Source organism: Papio anubis, chromosome 11, assembly GCF_008728515.1.
Source record: "Papio anubis isolate 15944 chromosome 11, Panubis1.0, whole genome shotgun sequence".
Lineage (NCBI taxonomy): Eukaryota > Metazoa > Chordata > Mammalia > Primates > Cercopithecidae > Papio > Papio anubis.
Window position 1 is genome coordinate 56,778,556 of NC_044986.1, and position 17,106 is coordinate 56,795,661.

At 36.4% G+C, this 17,106-nt stretch overlaps 1 protein-coding gene across 2 annotated transcripts in view; it reads right to left on the reverse strand.

The window, feature by feature from the left end:
* Positions 1 to 17,106, reverse strand: part of ANK3 (ankyrin 3) — a 704,392-nt gene that overhangs the window by 574,614 nt on the left and 112,672 nt on the right. For both annotated transcript variants that reach the window (XM_031652632.1, XM_031652657.1), the window contains exon 2: positions 13,877 to 13,915. In XM_031652632.1, coding sequence (XP_031508492.1) covers positions 13,877 to 13,915 — 39 coding nt within the window. The remainder of the gene's footprint in view (positions 1 to 13,876; positions 13,916 to 17,106) is intronic.

Below are 17,106 nucleotides of genomic sequence, written 5' to 3' on the forward strand. Positions count from 1 at the left end.
AGTGATAAGAATGGTACTTCAACTCTGTGGTCAAGCTCCCAAGACCCATAATCCCAGTGTCACCATCAGAAAAATTCCAGACAACCTCAAATTGAGGGGTATTCAAACTATCTAACCAGTATCCCTCAAGACCATCAAGGTCATCAAAAACAAGAAAAAATGGAGAAACTCTCAGACATGAGAAGAGGCTATAGGAGACCTGGATAATGGGGGAGATCCTGGAACCAAAAAATAAAAAAGGACATTAGGGAGAAACTAGCGAAATCTGAATAGAGCATGGAGGTTAGCTAACATAATGTAACGTGGTACTGACATTGATTCCTTCATTTTGACAAATGTGTCATGGTAATAGAAGATGTTTACAATAGGGGAAACTGGGTGTGGAGTCTGCAGACTCTGTACTGCATTTACAACTTTTCAGTAAGGTTGAAATTATTCTAAAAGACAAAGTTTATTTTTTAAAAAACAAGGCAATTCTATATGAAATAATCTCAAATAAATTTATTGATATGCTCAGGGTGAAGTACAGCGCATATAGATGCAGTCATAAAAAGACTGTGTGCACAAACTTGCTTGTGCATGAAATCTTCCTTTAAAGATAGATGGATCACTTTTGTAAAATGTAGTAGTAATAGCTTACACTGGAATGGTAAGAGTAGCATTAATACAGGGCTTACCATGTGTCAGGCATGACTCTAAGTGTTATGTACAGATTAACTCATTTATTTCTCACAAAAAATCTGTAAAATCAGTATTATTATTTATGCAGAAGATTTTCAATATGACTACTGGCAGTATTTACTAACGTGTTGGTACATTTCCCCTTGGTAACTTACAGCCTCTTCAGATGAAATTTCACCACTTAAACTATGACTTCATTTCTTATCCTCCCTCCACAATATAATGGAAGGTTGGCAGTAGGCCCAGTCATTTGGCATCTTTTGTAAAAATCTACCATTCTATTGATAATTAGGCTGCACGGAAAATACGCATGTTTGAAACTCACTTGTCTCTGCTAACATGCATGCTTAATATAGTTTGAGTGACATATATCAATTGGAATTATCCCCCAAGGATACCAACACTAGAGACCTTACCATTTGAAAAGGGTATATCATAACCTTATTTTAATATTAAATGTTATGTTTTATGTCAATGGGGACCATGTAATCAGGGGTTCTTAAATTGGGATATATGGACCCCTCCAAATGGGTCTGTGGATAGAGTTTGGATGGAAAAAGTACATCTTTATTTTCACAGGCATCTCACTAAAATCGAGCATTTCCTTCCATGATAAATACAGGCATGATACAAGTCACAGTAGTATTCACAGATTACATTTAGGCAGATACCTCCTGATACGACCTAAAACATCATGAGATCAAAAATATAGCTGGTGTTAGACCCTCTCCTAGATTTTATTACTTAATGCAACAGTAATCTATAGCTATTACTTCACAATTTTTAAATTTTTCAATAATGATTTCAATAAAATTTCTTATATTTCATTTTACACATTTAAATTTTTCCTTCTTATAGGTTCATCAGTCTGCTAAAGGGATCTAAAAAAAGGGGGACAGAATGAGAGTTTAGTACATGATACAGAATGTATCTGCTCCACTTGTCTCAAAACCAAAGAAGGGCTCTACTCAGCAAATGCTTGTGTGTTGAAGAAGTGAAAGAAATTAACTTCCCTAATTTGTGCTTTATAGTTTGATTTAAAATGGTTCATTCTCCACTTTTCTATGAAGAACTCAAAAGGAGTTTGGAAACTAAGAGGAGGTATCAGGCCTTTTTCCAACAGCCATTAGTGCACTGACATAGCAAATGCAATCACCCAGCAGTGACAGGGCCCAACTAGAACCTCACTTGCTCTAGGAGGGCACAAACGGTAAAGATAGCTCATCCTGAATGTTTTGAATCACACTTTCCTAAAATGTGAGTGTGGCATCATGCAATGCAATGAAGTGCTAAATATTGACTTTAAAAGGCAAAAGAGCAAAAAGGATTTTCCTATAGTAGGCCAAATTAGGAGGGGGAAATGCAAATTATAAAATTTATATCCAAATATTATATCCCTGAATTTCAACACCATTTACATCAGTTTCAATGTTGTTTCATTTCTTCAAATAATTTAAATAGAAAGCCATTTGCAGTAAAAAATGCTAAGTGCTATTTCTAAAGCATTAAAATTAGAGATTACCATAATGAAATGTTGATTATCACAAGAAATATTTCATCAAACGAGTTACCAAAACCCATATCCAGTGGCTATGGAATTACAAGCTATTAGTTCAAGAACTCAGACTGCAATTTTGCCAGATATGGTATCAAGCTAATTGATATGTAGTTTCTGCAAACCATCTTTTCCATTTTTGGGACACTGGACAAGAGCTGTCTCATTTTAGTGTCCCCATATCTGCTTGTCTACCTGTAAGAATACAGTGAACAGTTCTGACGTGCCCTCCTCAGCCTCATTCAATACACATCCATGTATCATTGAAAATAGATAATGTAAATATAAACATTGGTTACAAGCATTTATTCAAGCATTTATTTAAAAACTGGCTCATTAGTATTGGAAAGACAGTATCTGCTAAGGTTAAGAGGGATTTAACTAAAAGACGGCTCCAAAGAATTCAGCCACAACAAATCCTGACCATAAAGTTTTAAATGATCTTGTATTCAGAGATGACTTTCAAGGTCAAGAGGACGAAGGCACAGTAGGTTTCGAGTCACTGATTTATGTCAAAAAGTGCACAATAAGAAAAATAAGCAGTGGAAAGAATGCAAAGCTACATACATGTTTTCTTAATAAGATAGTAGCCAAAGCAGTATTGTGACATCATCACGTTTTTATAAGAACTCTTTTATTTGCTTCAAGGTCTAATTCAATACCTACTGCCTTTGAGGTGGAGCTCACCTTTTAATGTAGCAAGATCAAACCAAAATGCCTTCAACAAATAAAGTTGCTCTGGAAAAGGTATTTCTACAAATAAAAACTTCCCAAAAGATGTAAACAAACAATATCAAACACAAAAGTTGACAGAAAGAGAACACACATGAAATAAAATATTGCCTCTCATTTGATTGCTGGCTTGTGACAAAGCTTGTGAACTTCTCTCCTGGTTGCATAGCAACCAATCTAAGCAGCAGCTCTAGCCTGTAAGAAATTTCCATGCCAGAGCTGTGGAAATAGAAGCTAGCTACTCAGTATATTTTTCAAGGTTACCTAAATTTGCAAAAAGTATAAAAGGAAAATAGAATAATGCTTCGGGGGTTTCCAGAACCAAAGATCTGGAAGGAATTTCTCCAATGCTTTAAGCCCATCTATCACATTTTCAGTGAGTGGCCACCACCTACGCTCAAAAGAGACAACTCCCATATAGGAAAGAAAGGCTCCAACACTCATAGATAATGTGCTTTATTATTGAAACAAGTAAGCTCCAAACAACTAAATCACCAACTTCAAGAGCTAGAAGGTAGAAAGTGGACTTTCTCTCCATAAACACCAACATTGTAGTCCACTTTCTATGCTGCTCCCTAGATGGCTATTGAACAGCAGAATGAGATTTAAGTTTTGCTGTCTTAAATTTTCCAGTAAACACATGATTACAGCTTAATCTTTGAGTATATTCCACCACTCTTGGAAATGGCTGATCGCAGCCCTGTTCAAGTCCCTAAAATGAGCAATTCATTTCCACAGAGCCTCATTTTAAAAGCTTGAGCCTGGTAAACGTGATCGGTAAACTGAACTGGCATCAGCACAACTGATAGCCACAGACCAGCTTTCAGTCTCTCTCCCTTTAGGTTTTACAGGAAACACATAAAGGACACATATGACAAGATGTGATCTGTCTACAGACTCAAATGCTCTTAAAGAAGGGAAAGAAGGCCAGGTGCAGTGGCTCACACCTGTAAATCCCAGTACTTTGGGAGGCTGAGGAAGGAGGATCGCTTGAGGCAGGGAGTTTGAGACCAGTCTAGGCAACATGGCAAAATCCCATCTCTACAAAAATAAAATAAAAATATAAAGAAATAAATAATTAGAAAGGAAAACAGAGACACACACAGAAGGATTCATAAGCATTTATGAACTAGTCTTAGTTTCTCTATACTTAGTTGCAGATTCTGTCCATTAGTTATAGATTTTATCCATTCATGTTTAAAGTCCAGACCACCAGGGAACAAAGCTTGCTTGCTTCTTACAAGGAAAGTATGTGAATGGGAGTATGTAGTCTCTTAAAGGAGTTCAGTCAGAGAATGGGATGATGGAAAAATCAATGGACAAAGGCCTGTGCTGTATTCATAGGTGGGTCAATATGTGGCTTTGTGCAAGTCATGTAAGCTGAGATTCAGTTTGTTTATCTATAAAGTTGTATTAATAAGAGCTTCTCTGCTCATTTCATAAGGATGATTTTTAAAAACCAAATAATTTCAAGTAAAGTGACAGAAAGCACTTACAAACTTCTGAATACTCTTTCTGACTTCATGCAACAGTTCCTGCCTCCTAAAGTCATGTTGTAGGAGTGCCATATTGGCACTGACAATTTCTAGAGCTTCAAATTATTAGTTGAAAGTGGTAAATTTTAATTTGTTTCTGTCTATAAAGAAGTGCTTGAAAAAAAGTAAAAATGTAGCTTTATTATTAGACTTTAAGCCATCAGAAAATTTAGTGTCAGCAGTTGATGAGTAGCAAGATTGACAATTAGAAGAGGAACATAAAAATGGAAGGTAGTCAGTCTCTTAGTTCCCTGTACTTCCTGATTTTTAAAAATGATGCATTTCTTAGTTTTTTGATGCTGAATTAGAAAAATAATAAGCACAATTATAAATTTGGGTTGAGGAACATTTTCTTTTGGAACACACTACAATACTAAAAATAATTTAAAAGCTTTTTTATTAATCAAATTAATTGGTCTCATGAGATGATTTTTTAAAAGTATACAGGATCCTTTCTAAAACACATATTTCTGTAGAGAGAAAGTCTTCCCGCATTTGGTGATTAAAATATTATGTTTTCATTTAAAAAGTATGGCTTCTATATAAAAACACTTATATAGCTGTTGAATTAAAAGCAAAAGAACAGTTAACAAGTTTTAGACACTGGTGAATATGTCTAAGAGCTGATTAAGGTAAAACCTTGCTATGTTTGTACTCATCAACTGTAAGCCTTTGTTTGGCCACATTTGACATCATTGGCAAAAACTCTTGAGTTTACTTTAACAAGGTATCCTGGTAGGAAAGGCCAGTCTTTATCAGGGAGCACGGAATTCACAGAAGAGAGGAGTCTGAGAAGAAACACATTCCCTACCCAGCCGAGAAGTGGTTCCTTCTATGGCTGTGAGCCTTGACTTGCCACATTACTCATTTCAGCTTCCTGCACAATTTCAAAAGCATCCCCTATGTCATGATAAATGTTGTGTTGAAATCATCAATAGCTAAGTCTACTAGCAAAATGTGACTCTCACTGCTCCCCAGATCCGGCAGGAAGAACACTTGCACGTAACAGATGTATGGAACACACCCAACAAGCTGTTGTATGTTGAGTTCAAGTCTTATCTCATGCAGAGGTATCAAGGAAATGAGAGGGCTTAAACCTTCCTTTGAGTTGGAACAGATAAAGGCCTATAAAGAAAAACAGTCTTTATGTGAGAAAAGGCTTAATCAGTCTTCCTGTACATATATATGCACTCACTGAAGACAAGAACTTTGGAAAGCATTGTCTTCCAGTCAAGATGAAGAGAACTCATATTTGCTCAGTGATGGCCTGTGCTATGCACCATACTGGGTGTTACAAACCATCCCATAAGGTAGGTATCACATCTATTTTGCAGATGGATAACCAGAGCTCAAAGAGGTAAAGTGTGAAGCCCAGGGACATGCAGACAGTAAGGGGTGGGATTAAAATTTGAGTCTGAATCAGTCTGACTTTCAGGCTCACCTACTTTACCTTATACCACATACTGCCTCCCTTTCTAACATATATATTTAAAAAATTACTAAGGGAGGCTGAATCCAGCCCAGAATACCTTAATCATTGCAAAAGGCTGACTATTGAATCCTGGAAACTTTCTGTTAAAGAGCAACATATTTACATGCCAGAAGGTTTTAGCATATGTTCTATCTATATCATTTCCAAGTACCTATCAGCATAGTGCTCCGGAATCCTGACAAGGCTGACATCTTAATTGCTGACTCTTTTCTCAGAAGGTTATACATGCCTCAAATTAGAGCTAGATATTCAAAACACTGGATCAAAGTTGAAATAAATAAGTGAAGCAAATAACTGTCACCAATATGGCTTTGCTGGTTAGAATGCAAATCCAGCAAATAAAAAACTATGGTGGAAAATAGGAAGTAGGGTCGAAGTCAGAGCACGCAGGTAAGTAGCCAAGAGTGAAGCTATACCCAAAAACCAGAGAAGGGTCACAGAGAGGAGAAGCTTATGGCTGAGGGAGAAACCTACCTAACGCCATTATCAGCCACAGCCACCTCCAGTTGATTGCCCTGGGAGTGACCAGCCGGGACCAGCACTTCAAATGTCATATCTGGAAATCCTTGACCAATTTTTCTGGTTTCCTTTATCCAGATGTACCAGTAGGCAGCATGGCCCTGGGAAGGGCATGATTTGGGGACTCACTGAAATTTGGGTTCAAACAGAGCTTTGCTATATACCAACTACTTTGAACCTCTGCTCCCCCATCCATAAATTGAAAGTAATCAAGCCAGTTTCACAGAATCAGTGGAGAATCAAATAAGTTAACATCATATAGCACATAATGGCCACTCAATAAAGTTAGTTCCTTTACTTTCATTTTTACTGCACCATTTGAAGTAATTAAGTATCAGCAGACTGGCCATAGGCTCAAAATACAAACCACAATTAGCTACATCAGGAAGTCTTTTTCTCCTTTGTGAAACTAAGAAAGAATATATATATATGTCCTACTTTTCTATGGCCTGAGAAAGAAGCACTTTTTATTGCAATGACCTCTTGAGTTGGCAGCTACAGACTAAGTAGCAGGTGATATGCATTATACTTTATTGTGAAGAGAGAAGCATATCATTGTAGCTTAGAGACTATAGTATTTATCACATCGAAGCTCCTCCCCCTGGGATGAATTAGCAGAGTAACTCCCACCAGAGGCTCAGCAGGGATCTGAGACTTTCTAGATCTCTAACTTACATCATTATATATTTTAAACAAATACACATGCACAATATGAGTTTGTGTATACAAATATAAATATATATATTTTTGTGTATATATACACACAAAATTTGTGTATACAAATTATATATATATTGTATATATATATTTGTATACACAATTTATATACATAATGTATATAAATGTATACATTATATACATTTATATACACATTATGTCTAGGAATATCCAGATTATATATATTTAGTGATAGTACACACACTAGATAGACAGATAAAGATGTATTACTGAAGACCAAAGTAAGATTAATATCCTCAAATCCTGTTCCTCTATTTTGGATCCCACGGTTAGAATATCTTAAATGTGGAGTATGTGACATGTGAGTCAGGGAGATGGGCATCGGAAGAAACCTTGACCATTTTGAAACTGAACTGTAAAGCATCTTGTCCTGGCTCCATCACCAAGTTCTTGTCTACTGCTTTACTACTAGACTTTAAAATTTTTTAAAGCCCTCATGATTTTCTATGTTTTAGCACCATCTTCTTAAAACCTGCTACCTGGAAATGGGGTTAGAATGCTATCAATTGAAGGAAAGGAAAGAGGAAGGAATGACTGTATGGTAGTGGTGATGATAGTTGAAATTTATCAAACATACGTGCCAAGAGCTTTTTGAGAACAGTACGTTCTCAGTTAATTCTCCTAACAACCCAATGAGATAGATACCTGTTATTAATTCCCTTTAGAAATGAGAAAATTGAGGAATAAGGTGGTCTAGTAACTTGTTCATGATTCCTAATGAGTAACTAGCCAGCCAGACTCCAACCAAGGCATTGTCACTGCAGAGCTCTCACTCTGAATTACTAGGCTATACTGCCCTCCAGATGGAGGGAGCTTGTGATCGAGAGCTCTTGCACCACCCAAGTTAGGACCACAACTTCCATCACAGAGATCAAGATTGTAGAGCAAGAATTTACCTTAGAATTCCAGGGTGTGTTTAGATGTGATAATAGATTTATATGTGACATGAATAAATCCATAAAAGGGTCTACCAGAAAGGAGACTTCTTTTTTTCTTTTTTTTCTTTTTTTCCTTTCCAACTATGGTAGATTCAAAAGGGGACTTCTATGAGAGTTACAAAACAGTGAGATCATATGACAGAATATGAGATAATATGACACTGAGATATTACAGAATGCAGGTTGCTTGAAAACCACTGCACTGCATCAAAGAAATTAGCATTCATGGGTACCCTACCATATCATAACCCATAATTGCATCCAACAACATCTATACTTGACTGAAACACATTTATACTAGATGATCTCTTGCCTTAGAATTTAAAGCCTAACTTTAGCTTATCTTTCAGCCACATTTACCACCCTAACAAAAATATGATCCTTAATTGTGCCCAAATATATTTTCTAAAGATTTACATATTTGAAAACAATTATACAGTTAACCGTTCCAGCACAGTTGGAAAACAATTGTTTACTAGATTTTTAAATTAAACTTTAAGGGTTAATCAGAATATAAAGAGAATTAGAAGGCAAAGGAAATCTAGAAAAATATTTACCACCAAAATGATAAAGGAATAATAGTATTAATATATAAAAAGCTCATATAAGTTAACAAGAAAAATACTAATACTCTAATAAAATAATACCCAAAGACATGTACAGACAATTTACAGAAGTTGTCAAATATTTACTAAGCATGAAAAAATATTCTATCCATTAGTAATCAAAGAAAGGCAAGGAAGGCCCCTTTTGTAGAAAGATTCCTTCCTGCCTGTAATCCCAGCACTTTGGGAGGCTAAGGTGGGCAGATTACCTGGGGTCAGGAGTTCAAGACCAGCCTGGCCAACATGGTGAAACCCTGTCTCTATTAAAAATACCAAACATTAGCTGGGTGTAGTGGTGAGCACCTGAGTAATCCCAGTTACTCAGGAGGCTAGACAGGAGAATCGCTTGAACCTGGGAGGCGGAGACGGCAGTGAGCCGAGATCGCGCCATCGCACTCCAGCCTGGGCAACAAGAGGGAAACTCTGTCTCAGAAAAAAAATATATATATATATCCTTCCTGAGTGTAATCTTCATGGTTGGTCTCTAAATACTGTATTTTTCTAAAAGAAACTTTACTAACTGCCAAAATCTTGAGTTTAATAATAAACCAAAACTTGTAGAGATCCCTGCCACATTTTTAAGTCATTTTCCAGGGTAAATAATATCCTCACCACAGACTTGAGCAAAGCAAATTAAACCTGTAGGAAAAAAATAAATAAAATGGATGATTCTTCTACCTTCAGGAAGAATCAGATGTCTGCAAGAAAATACTGTGATAACAGACTTCGTTTCTGAAATCTTTAACAACTTAAGAGTGGTTCTAGAAAACAGAGGGGCAATTGAAAAATGGGATTTTTCTCAGGGGCTAAAGGATGCTAAACAGTATGATTTGTGTGAGCATGAGATAAACAGTTTGTGGCTATGCATCTTTGGGTCTGCCAAGCCAGAATACGAAGCTAGTGGGCTCAATGCTGGTGTCAGTTACTTGTAATGTGATAGCTAGATGTCAGTTAATTAAAGTGATCATTCATAAGATAATTTCTATATGAGTAAATCATATACTTTTATGACTATTCTAAGTAGTATTAATATTTTATTCTTCCATATGCAAATATTTGCATTCCTAACACATTTGTTAAAGGGCCTACAATAACACTAGTCTCCTTAGAATAGAAATCAATACAAATACACCTTCCTCAAACGTCACAGAAAGGTGTTTAGGGACCGATACTCCAAAATGAAAACAGCAGTCTTTTCCTCCTACAGAGCACACACCTTCAAGAAGGGCCCACTTGAATCAGCAGAGGAAGGACACACCTGACCCCCCGCTGGCTCAGTCGTGAGGATAAATAAATGCCAGAGGATGCAGCCAGAGCGCTCGCACTTCTGAACCTAACAGAAGGCAGTCTCCCCACACAGAGACCTTCAGGGCAGCCTCGTGCTGGAACAGTGGTAGCTCTGATTTCTTCTGAATGTAAAATGAAAACAAACTTTTGCAAGCAACCAAAATCACCCACCCATTTTTAGTCAGCCTCATTGTAACCCATACCCTTACACTGGGCGTGAGTCAATTCTGACAGTTCTTAGAATTGTGTCACTGGGATTCAGACTTTGCCTGACATGCTGCAGCATTGTTCCTGGTGACTCATATTGCACAGTTCAAAGACAAAAGAATTCTACAGATAGGCTCACACTTTCCTTCATCCTTTCTATTAAGTAAATCGAACGCCCTGACAGCACACCTATCTATAGATGTCAAGTCACATTTACAGGCATCTAAATCAAAGGCTTGCCTAGGCAAGTGTTTGGCATACAAGATCTAAAAAGTGACCTCGGTTTCTTAAATGTTGCCACGGGAGTCATATTCTATAGAAACACATTATCAAAGCAGTGGAGGGGTGGAGCGAAGAAATGGGGAAAGAATCAGATACTACACAAAATAAATGGTTTTCCTTTTATTTTCATTGACACTCTTATCTCATTCAATTCAGAATTCATCCAAACTACCACTTCAATTTGTACACTATGAAGTGTACACTGTCTCATTCCCTAATCCCAGGAGGATTTTAATAGTTTAGCTGAGTGAGGAGATTCAATAACAGAGATTCTGAAAAAAGATTCTGTATTTTCCACAGAGGCCCCAGCCATTTTGCTGGTGAAGAGGGTTGGACTATTAAGTGACAGGAGCTGTGGGAGCTGAGTGGGTGCCAAGAAGCAAGTTATCTCTGTCGAGTTCAGAGCTCTCACGTCTGAAATGGACATTCGTTGAAACTATGACAAGGAAGAAAGAAGGCAAACTGAGCAGACAGGACAGTCAGGGTTCCAAAGCACCAAGGCAGATGAGTATATACCAGATGGGTCCCAGGCCAGAAGAAATGCTCCCAAGATACCAAAAACGTAAAGTAGAAGATACTTTTAAGTTGGGGATAAAAGGTATCAACTCTCAACTCTTTTTGCCTCACTCAGTATTTTGCTGTTTTCTGGGGGGGTTTTTTTCTCTCTTTTTTTTGACAGAGTCTTGTTTTGTTGCCCAGGCTGGAGTGCAGTGGCACGATCTTGGCTCACTGCAACCTCTGCCTCCAGGTTCAAGTGATTCTCCTGCCTCAGTCTCTCAAGTAGCTGGGATTACAGGTGCGTGCCACCACGCCCGGCTAATTTGTTGTATTTTTAGTAGAAACAGGGTTTCACCGTGTTAGCCAGGATGGTCTCGATCTCCTGACCTCGTGATCCGCCCGCCTCAGCTCACTCAGTTTTAATCACTCTCCTAACTGAATTCCTGGTGGTGTTGGAGCCTCTAAAGAAATCATTTCAGCCTCGTATTCCCAATAGCCTTTGTGTCTTCTGGCATCATGGGCACAGAGTCAGAATTTCAGTAAAGACAGCATTTATACCATATATAAAAATTGCTACAGAAGGCAGCATAACCACACATTCATTTCAGAAGCTGTTTAAATGGCTGAGTGCTATAAATGAGGTTGGACTGTGCACAAATATGTGCGTAAAACAGAACAAGAAAGTCCTAAATCCATATATGAATAGTTGTTTCATTCTCGTAGAAGGTTTAAGATAAACTAAAATATTACAATCTTGAGATATGACAGCCTATATTTCTGTTCTTCATCAGAGTATTGGTGAAATTCATGTTCCATTCATTGTAAAAATTTTATTAATTATTAACTATACTAGATATAAATTTCTAAAACATAGAGAATGCTTTTGAGTAACCACGGAATATAGTAAGAATGAGAGAAATTGGGAGGATTTTATTTATCCAATTATATCAAATGAGTTTGCGATAAGACCTATAAAAGCCTACATTAGCTTTGATATTATGAAGACCTTTATTTAACTCTCTGAATAGCCACTAACTAGATCTATGCTCCTGATCAAATTAGTTAACATATGACTCCATTTTTAATCTTTAAAGGATTAAGATAGTTTTACTTTTGCTCCTTAAAATTATTGAGAAAGTAAATACAGTAAAAATGGAAAAATACTTTGATAGGAAGAACATATCATATGGCTGAGATAAAATTGTGTGCCTGACCCACATAAATCTGACTTTAGCATATTATTGGTGACACAATTAATATTGACCAGCAACATTACAACATCCTGCTGAGTTGAAACCCACCTAGTATCATGATGAGCCTACTGAACCAATGTCAAAGTCTTACTAGACTATCATTCTTAGGAGTCATTCAGGAAAAAAACAGCATCACTCAGTCCTTTTGCTGAATAAAAACAAAAACAAAAAATCATTTTAGGAAGACAATTCAGACTGGGCATCGTGGCTCACGCCTGTAATCCCAGCACTTTGGGAGGTCGAGGTGGGTGGATCACCTGAGGTCAGGAGTTCAAGACCAGCCTGGCCAACCTGGTGAAACCCCATCTCTATTAAAAATGCAAAAATTAGCCAGGCGTGGTGGTGTGTGCCTATAATTCCAGCTACTTGGGAGACTGAGGCAGGAGAATTGTTTGAACCCAGGAGGCAGAGGTTGCAGTGAGCTGAGATCGTACCACTGCACTCCAGCCTGGGCAACAGAGCAAGACTCTGTCTCAAAAAAAAAAAAAGAAGATAATTCAAGTGTATCACAGAATTGTGTAGTGAATATGTTACAGAAACAAAATAACCAAAACACCATAGACAGAAAATAGAATTATAAGTTAATTCATAGTTTAATCACATGAAATTATTGGTGTTAGACTATTTTTTACTTACCAAAATGGCAATTTCACATGATTCAACCTAGTAAAATATATACATATGAATGCAGAAGTCATCTTAGGAAAAAAAAATAATAATGTGAATTATACTGATATTTATTAAGCTCTTATTATGGTACCAAGTTTAATGTTTTGTTTCAATAAATTCTCACAACAAACTTATGAGGCAGATAGTATTATTCGTCTATTTCTATATGAAGAAAACGAAGCAAGGAGAACTGACATTCTAATGCAGTCTGTCCTAACCCTTACCTGACCCTGCTGGTTGAAAAGAATAGTGGATGGCATGAGCATATGGAAAGATGAATGGTGACGACTCCAGGAAGATGAGAGGCCAACAGGGAGAGAGTTGAAGCATTTACACATCACTGTATAGGGGAAAGGTAGCCTGCATAGCCCACTGAGCAGAATATCCTTCAAGGTTAGACAGACATATCAGGTTACCACGGCTAAAGGTGGTATTAAAATAATTGAAGTGACTCTCCTTGTTCTAATTCCAGATTTAGAAGCAAACGCCGGATCATAATTGCACTCCCATGTAGACCTTTCGGTTTAGCTAAATCAAACATTTAATTTTCATGGCATTGTCAGTGGAGAAATGGATGCTGTATCAGTCTCCAGGGGGTCTTGGTTACTCCGTACATGCCATTAAATCAAGCCTCAAACTGCACAGCTGAGAAGCAGATGTGAAACACAACTAATAGCACCAAGGAATTATCCTACCATGAGCACATGTCCAGGTGACCAGGTTGCCCCACTAGGCAAGAGTATAAAAGCCTTCAAATTTGACAAAAATAAACTGGTTTAAAAGGACTATCTCCTGTAAATAATTCATTAGAGTCTATGTTTATAAGAAAGAAACTTGTCCACACAAAATAATATATTTGTTGAGTTTAATGGTAATTTTCATTACCTTTCTAGAGCTTCGTGGATAATCGGATCCAAAGTCACCCTAAAAAAGTAAAGAAACAAACATTTAACAAACATGAAAGAATTCCAAATATTTACCATGACAGTGACACATGACACATGCACATTATTAATTGACTTATATATATAGTAAGTGCCTTAAAGGGGGAGAACACAAAGTAAAATAGAGGAAATAAAATGAATTCTACTTAAAAAAAAGACCTCTGCAGGAAATGCTTAGATAACTACAAAATAAAGAAAAGCAGGGACACCAAATCAATAGCATCAATAGTTTGAAGAGAATTTTAAAAAATGAAATTGTGCCAGATACATTAAAAAAGTATGATCTTGAACTTGAAATGAATATGCCAATGAGATGCAACTGTAAGAGTAGTAATAAAGAGAATTTAAAAATGTTTCCCTCTGCATGAAAATGCTGGCATCAGAAAACATTTTCCATATAACTTTCCTGCACAGCGATTATGAGAAATCCATTTTCTCCCAAACTTCATTACTGTAAATATTGTTTACCAAGGGTCAGAATAGCAAGACATGTAAAAGCCAAAAGTCTGATTATGCAAGAGATGATATGGTTCCTATAATATTATTACAACCTCAAAATAGAAAACTAAGGATCTACTCTGACTACAGGAACTCCAAGATGAAGATTAAGTCTGACTTTCTGTTTTTACAAAATGCTAACTTTATTCCATCAGGGAAGAAATGCCTCTATCTCATTTCCTATCAGAATATAGTAATATGTGCAATATGCAAATTATTCCAACTGGTACTGAAGTTTAAATATGTAGAATGTAAAGAAAGGAACATTCTACTTTGTAGTTAACTCTAACTACACTTGTGTACAGTTCATTCGACTCTATCAAAGGCTATTCAAATTGACACCACAAAAATTATTTCATCTTGTCAGCTTTAAAAACCCACTATCAAGTCATACAGAATTAAATCTGCAATTTCATGTTTCTATTTGAGCTTCCAATAAAGAAAAAAATAGAAGGAAATTAACATTTCTAAAACCTTAACTTTATTCCTGGTATCTCAGCTACATTTTCTTATTTAATCTTCACAACTTCTAAAACAGTAAGTGTAATAGCTTTGTATAATCATAAAAGCAATGCACATTCATTACAGAAAATGTGCCAAGTACAGAAAATGAAAATCAATCATAGTCCTACCATTAGAGGAAAGTTAATATTTTGCGGTGTTCTCTTTCAATACACACAGTTTCACATATACAGTGTTTTAAACAAGATTGGAATTATTCCATATATACAGTATATCTTGCCTTTTCCCCTTAAAATCATATCATTTTTCCATATCATAGTCTCAAAATGTGGTTTTGATAGTTGCATCCTAATCTACCTATTTACATGGCAAAGTTTTTTCAAATACTTCCTAGTATTTATGATATACATTTCTGTCTAGCACATCTAACATTGTAATAATCTCCTTGCACAAAAATCTTGACTTTGTATCTGCTGCTTTCCTTAAAAGAAATTCACCAAAATGGTATTGTTGAAGAAAAGGAACAAACTTTTTTCATGGCACTTGCCTATCATGTGCCCACCAAAAAGGCAAAATCTCTAGATTGCCCATCAAAAGAACAATTCACAGTGCAGGAAAGTGCCCATTTCTCTAAACATTCACAAATGTATCTTAGTATATTCATAAAATGCTTTTTTATTTCATAGTGAAACGGTATGTACTTTTTATTGGAGTTACTTTTTCTTGCTATTACAATGAAGCAATTTTTACAATCCATTGCAGTTCTTCCCCTTTATGCCTTTGACTGTCTTTACTTAGAAGGTTTGTGGTCTTCTATTGATTTATAAGAGCTCTTTAGACAATAAGGATATTAATCATTTGTGTATGATAATTATATAAATATTTTCATTTGCTTTCCCGGTCCATTATTTGTATTTAGGTTTGGTTTATAATGGTTTTGATGCACATAAGTTTAAATTTTATGTAATGAAACATATCAATCATTTACTTTGGGATGTCTGCTCTGGACTTCTATGCTTAGAAAGTTCTTCCTCCATCCAGTATCAATTAAATAGCTACTTATGTTTTCTTTTGCTTGTTCTCCCAGTCCCTATCACTACCTTTTACCCTTGGCTTTTTTTTTTTTTTAAACCCATGTGGACTTTATCATAGGTATAACGTGAGATGAGTACTTACCACAATTTTTGACCACCACCTCTCACAGACTTTCCCCAGCACCACCAGTGAAATCACTTACCTTCCTGGTTCATCAGTGCAAAATTTGCTTTGAGGCACACCTGAGCTCTGATGTCAGTTTGGACACCTGGGCAAATCTAGCTTGTCAATGTTTATCTTGCAGCCTTGTTGTAAGGATTAAACCAGATAATGTACAGAAATCTTTTACTTCAGTGTCTAGCACAGCATAAGTGCTTGATTAGGCCAACTAGACACTAGATTCAGGGCTGTTCATTTCTCTTCCTCTGATCCATCTATCAATACTTGTGCTCACAGCATAAACTTTATAGAGCACACAACATTTGGTCAGAAAAGACACTTTGAACTTCTTTTTCAAAAAATGTTCTTGGCTATTTCTACCTGTTTGTTCTTTACACAGGCCCAACTCACTTTTCATTATAGTTATTCTTCAGCTGGTCTTTTCCTGCAATTCTCTCTCTCATTTTCTTTTTTGCACGTCTTATTACATAGGCCAGAATTTCCAAAACAATGTTTAAAAGTAATGGTAAGCACAGATATTCTAGTCTTTTAACTGATTAAAATAGCAAAGCTTCTAGAGGCTCATAATTGAGTTTGATGTTGACTATGGGCTTAAGACAGGTAATCTTCATAACATCGTGGAAGCATCCTTCAGTTCTTTATTTTATGATATTAATTTTTTTTTAATCTCCTTCCCACAGAGGAAACTGATTTTTAAAGCAGTAATATAAGTTGCCCAAAGTCATGCAGCCAGTACAGGGTGGAGCCTGAATGCACACCCAAGTTATCTGGTTCCAGTGTCTTTCTATTTACCATTGCAACCATGCCACCATCCTATAATGTAGTCAGTCTCCAACCCAGTAATATGCTTTGTCCAAAATTTATATATAGCCAAAAAAATTGTTGTTTAGACCTTATAAAACATCTTCTTATAAAAGTAAAGCGACAAAGGATGGCTAGTTTATTAGCTCACCTAAAGAAATGTAGGTCACCCATTATTATCTGTAGAAATACTTT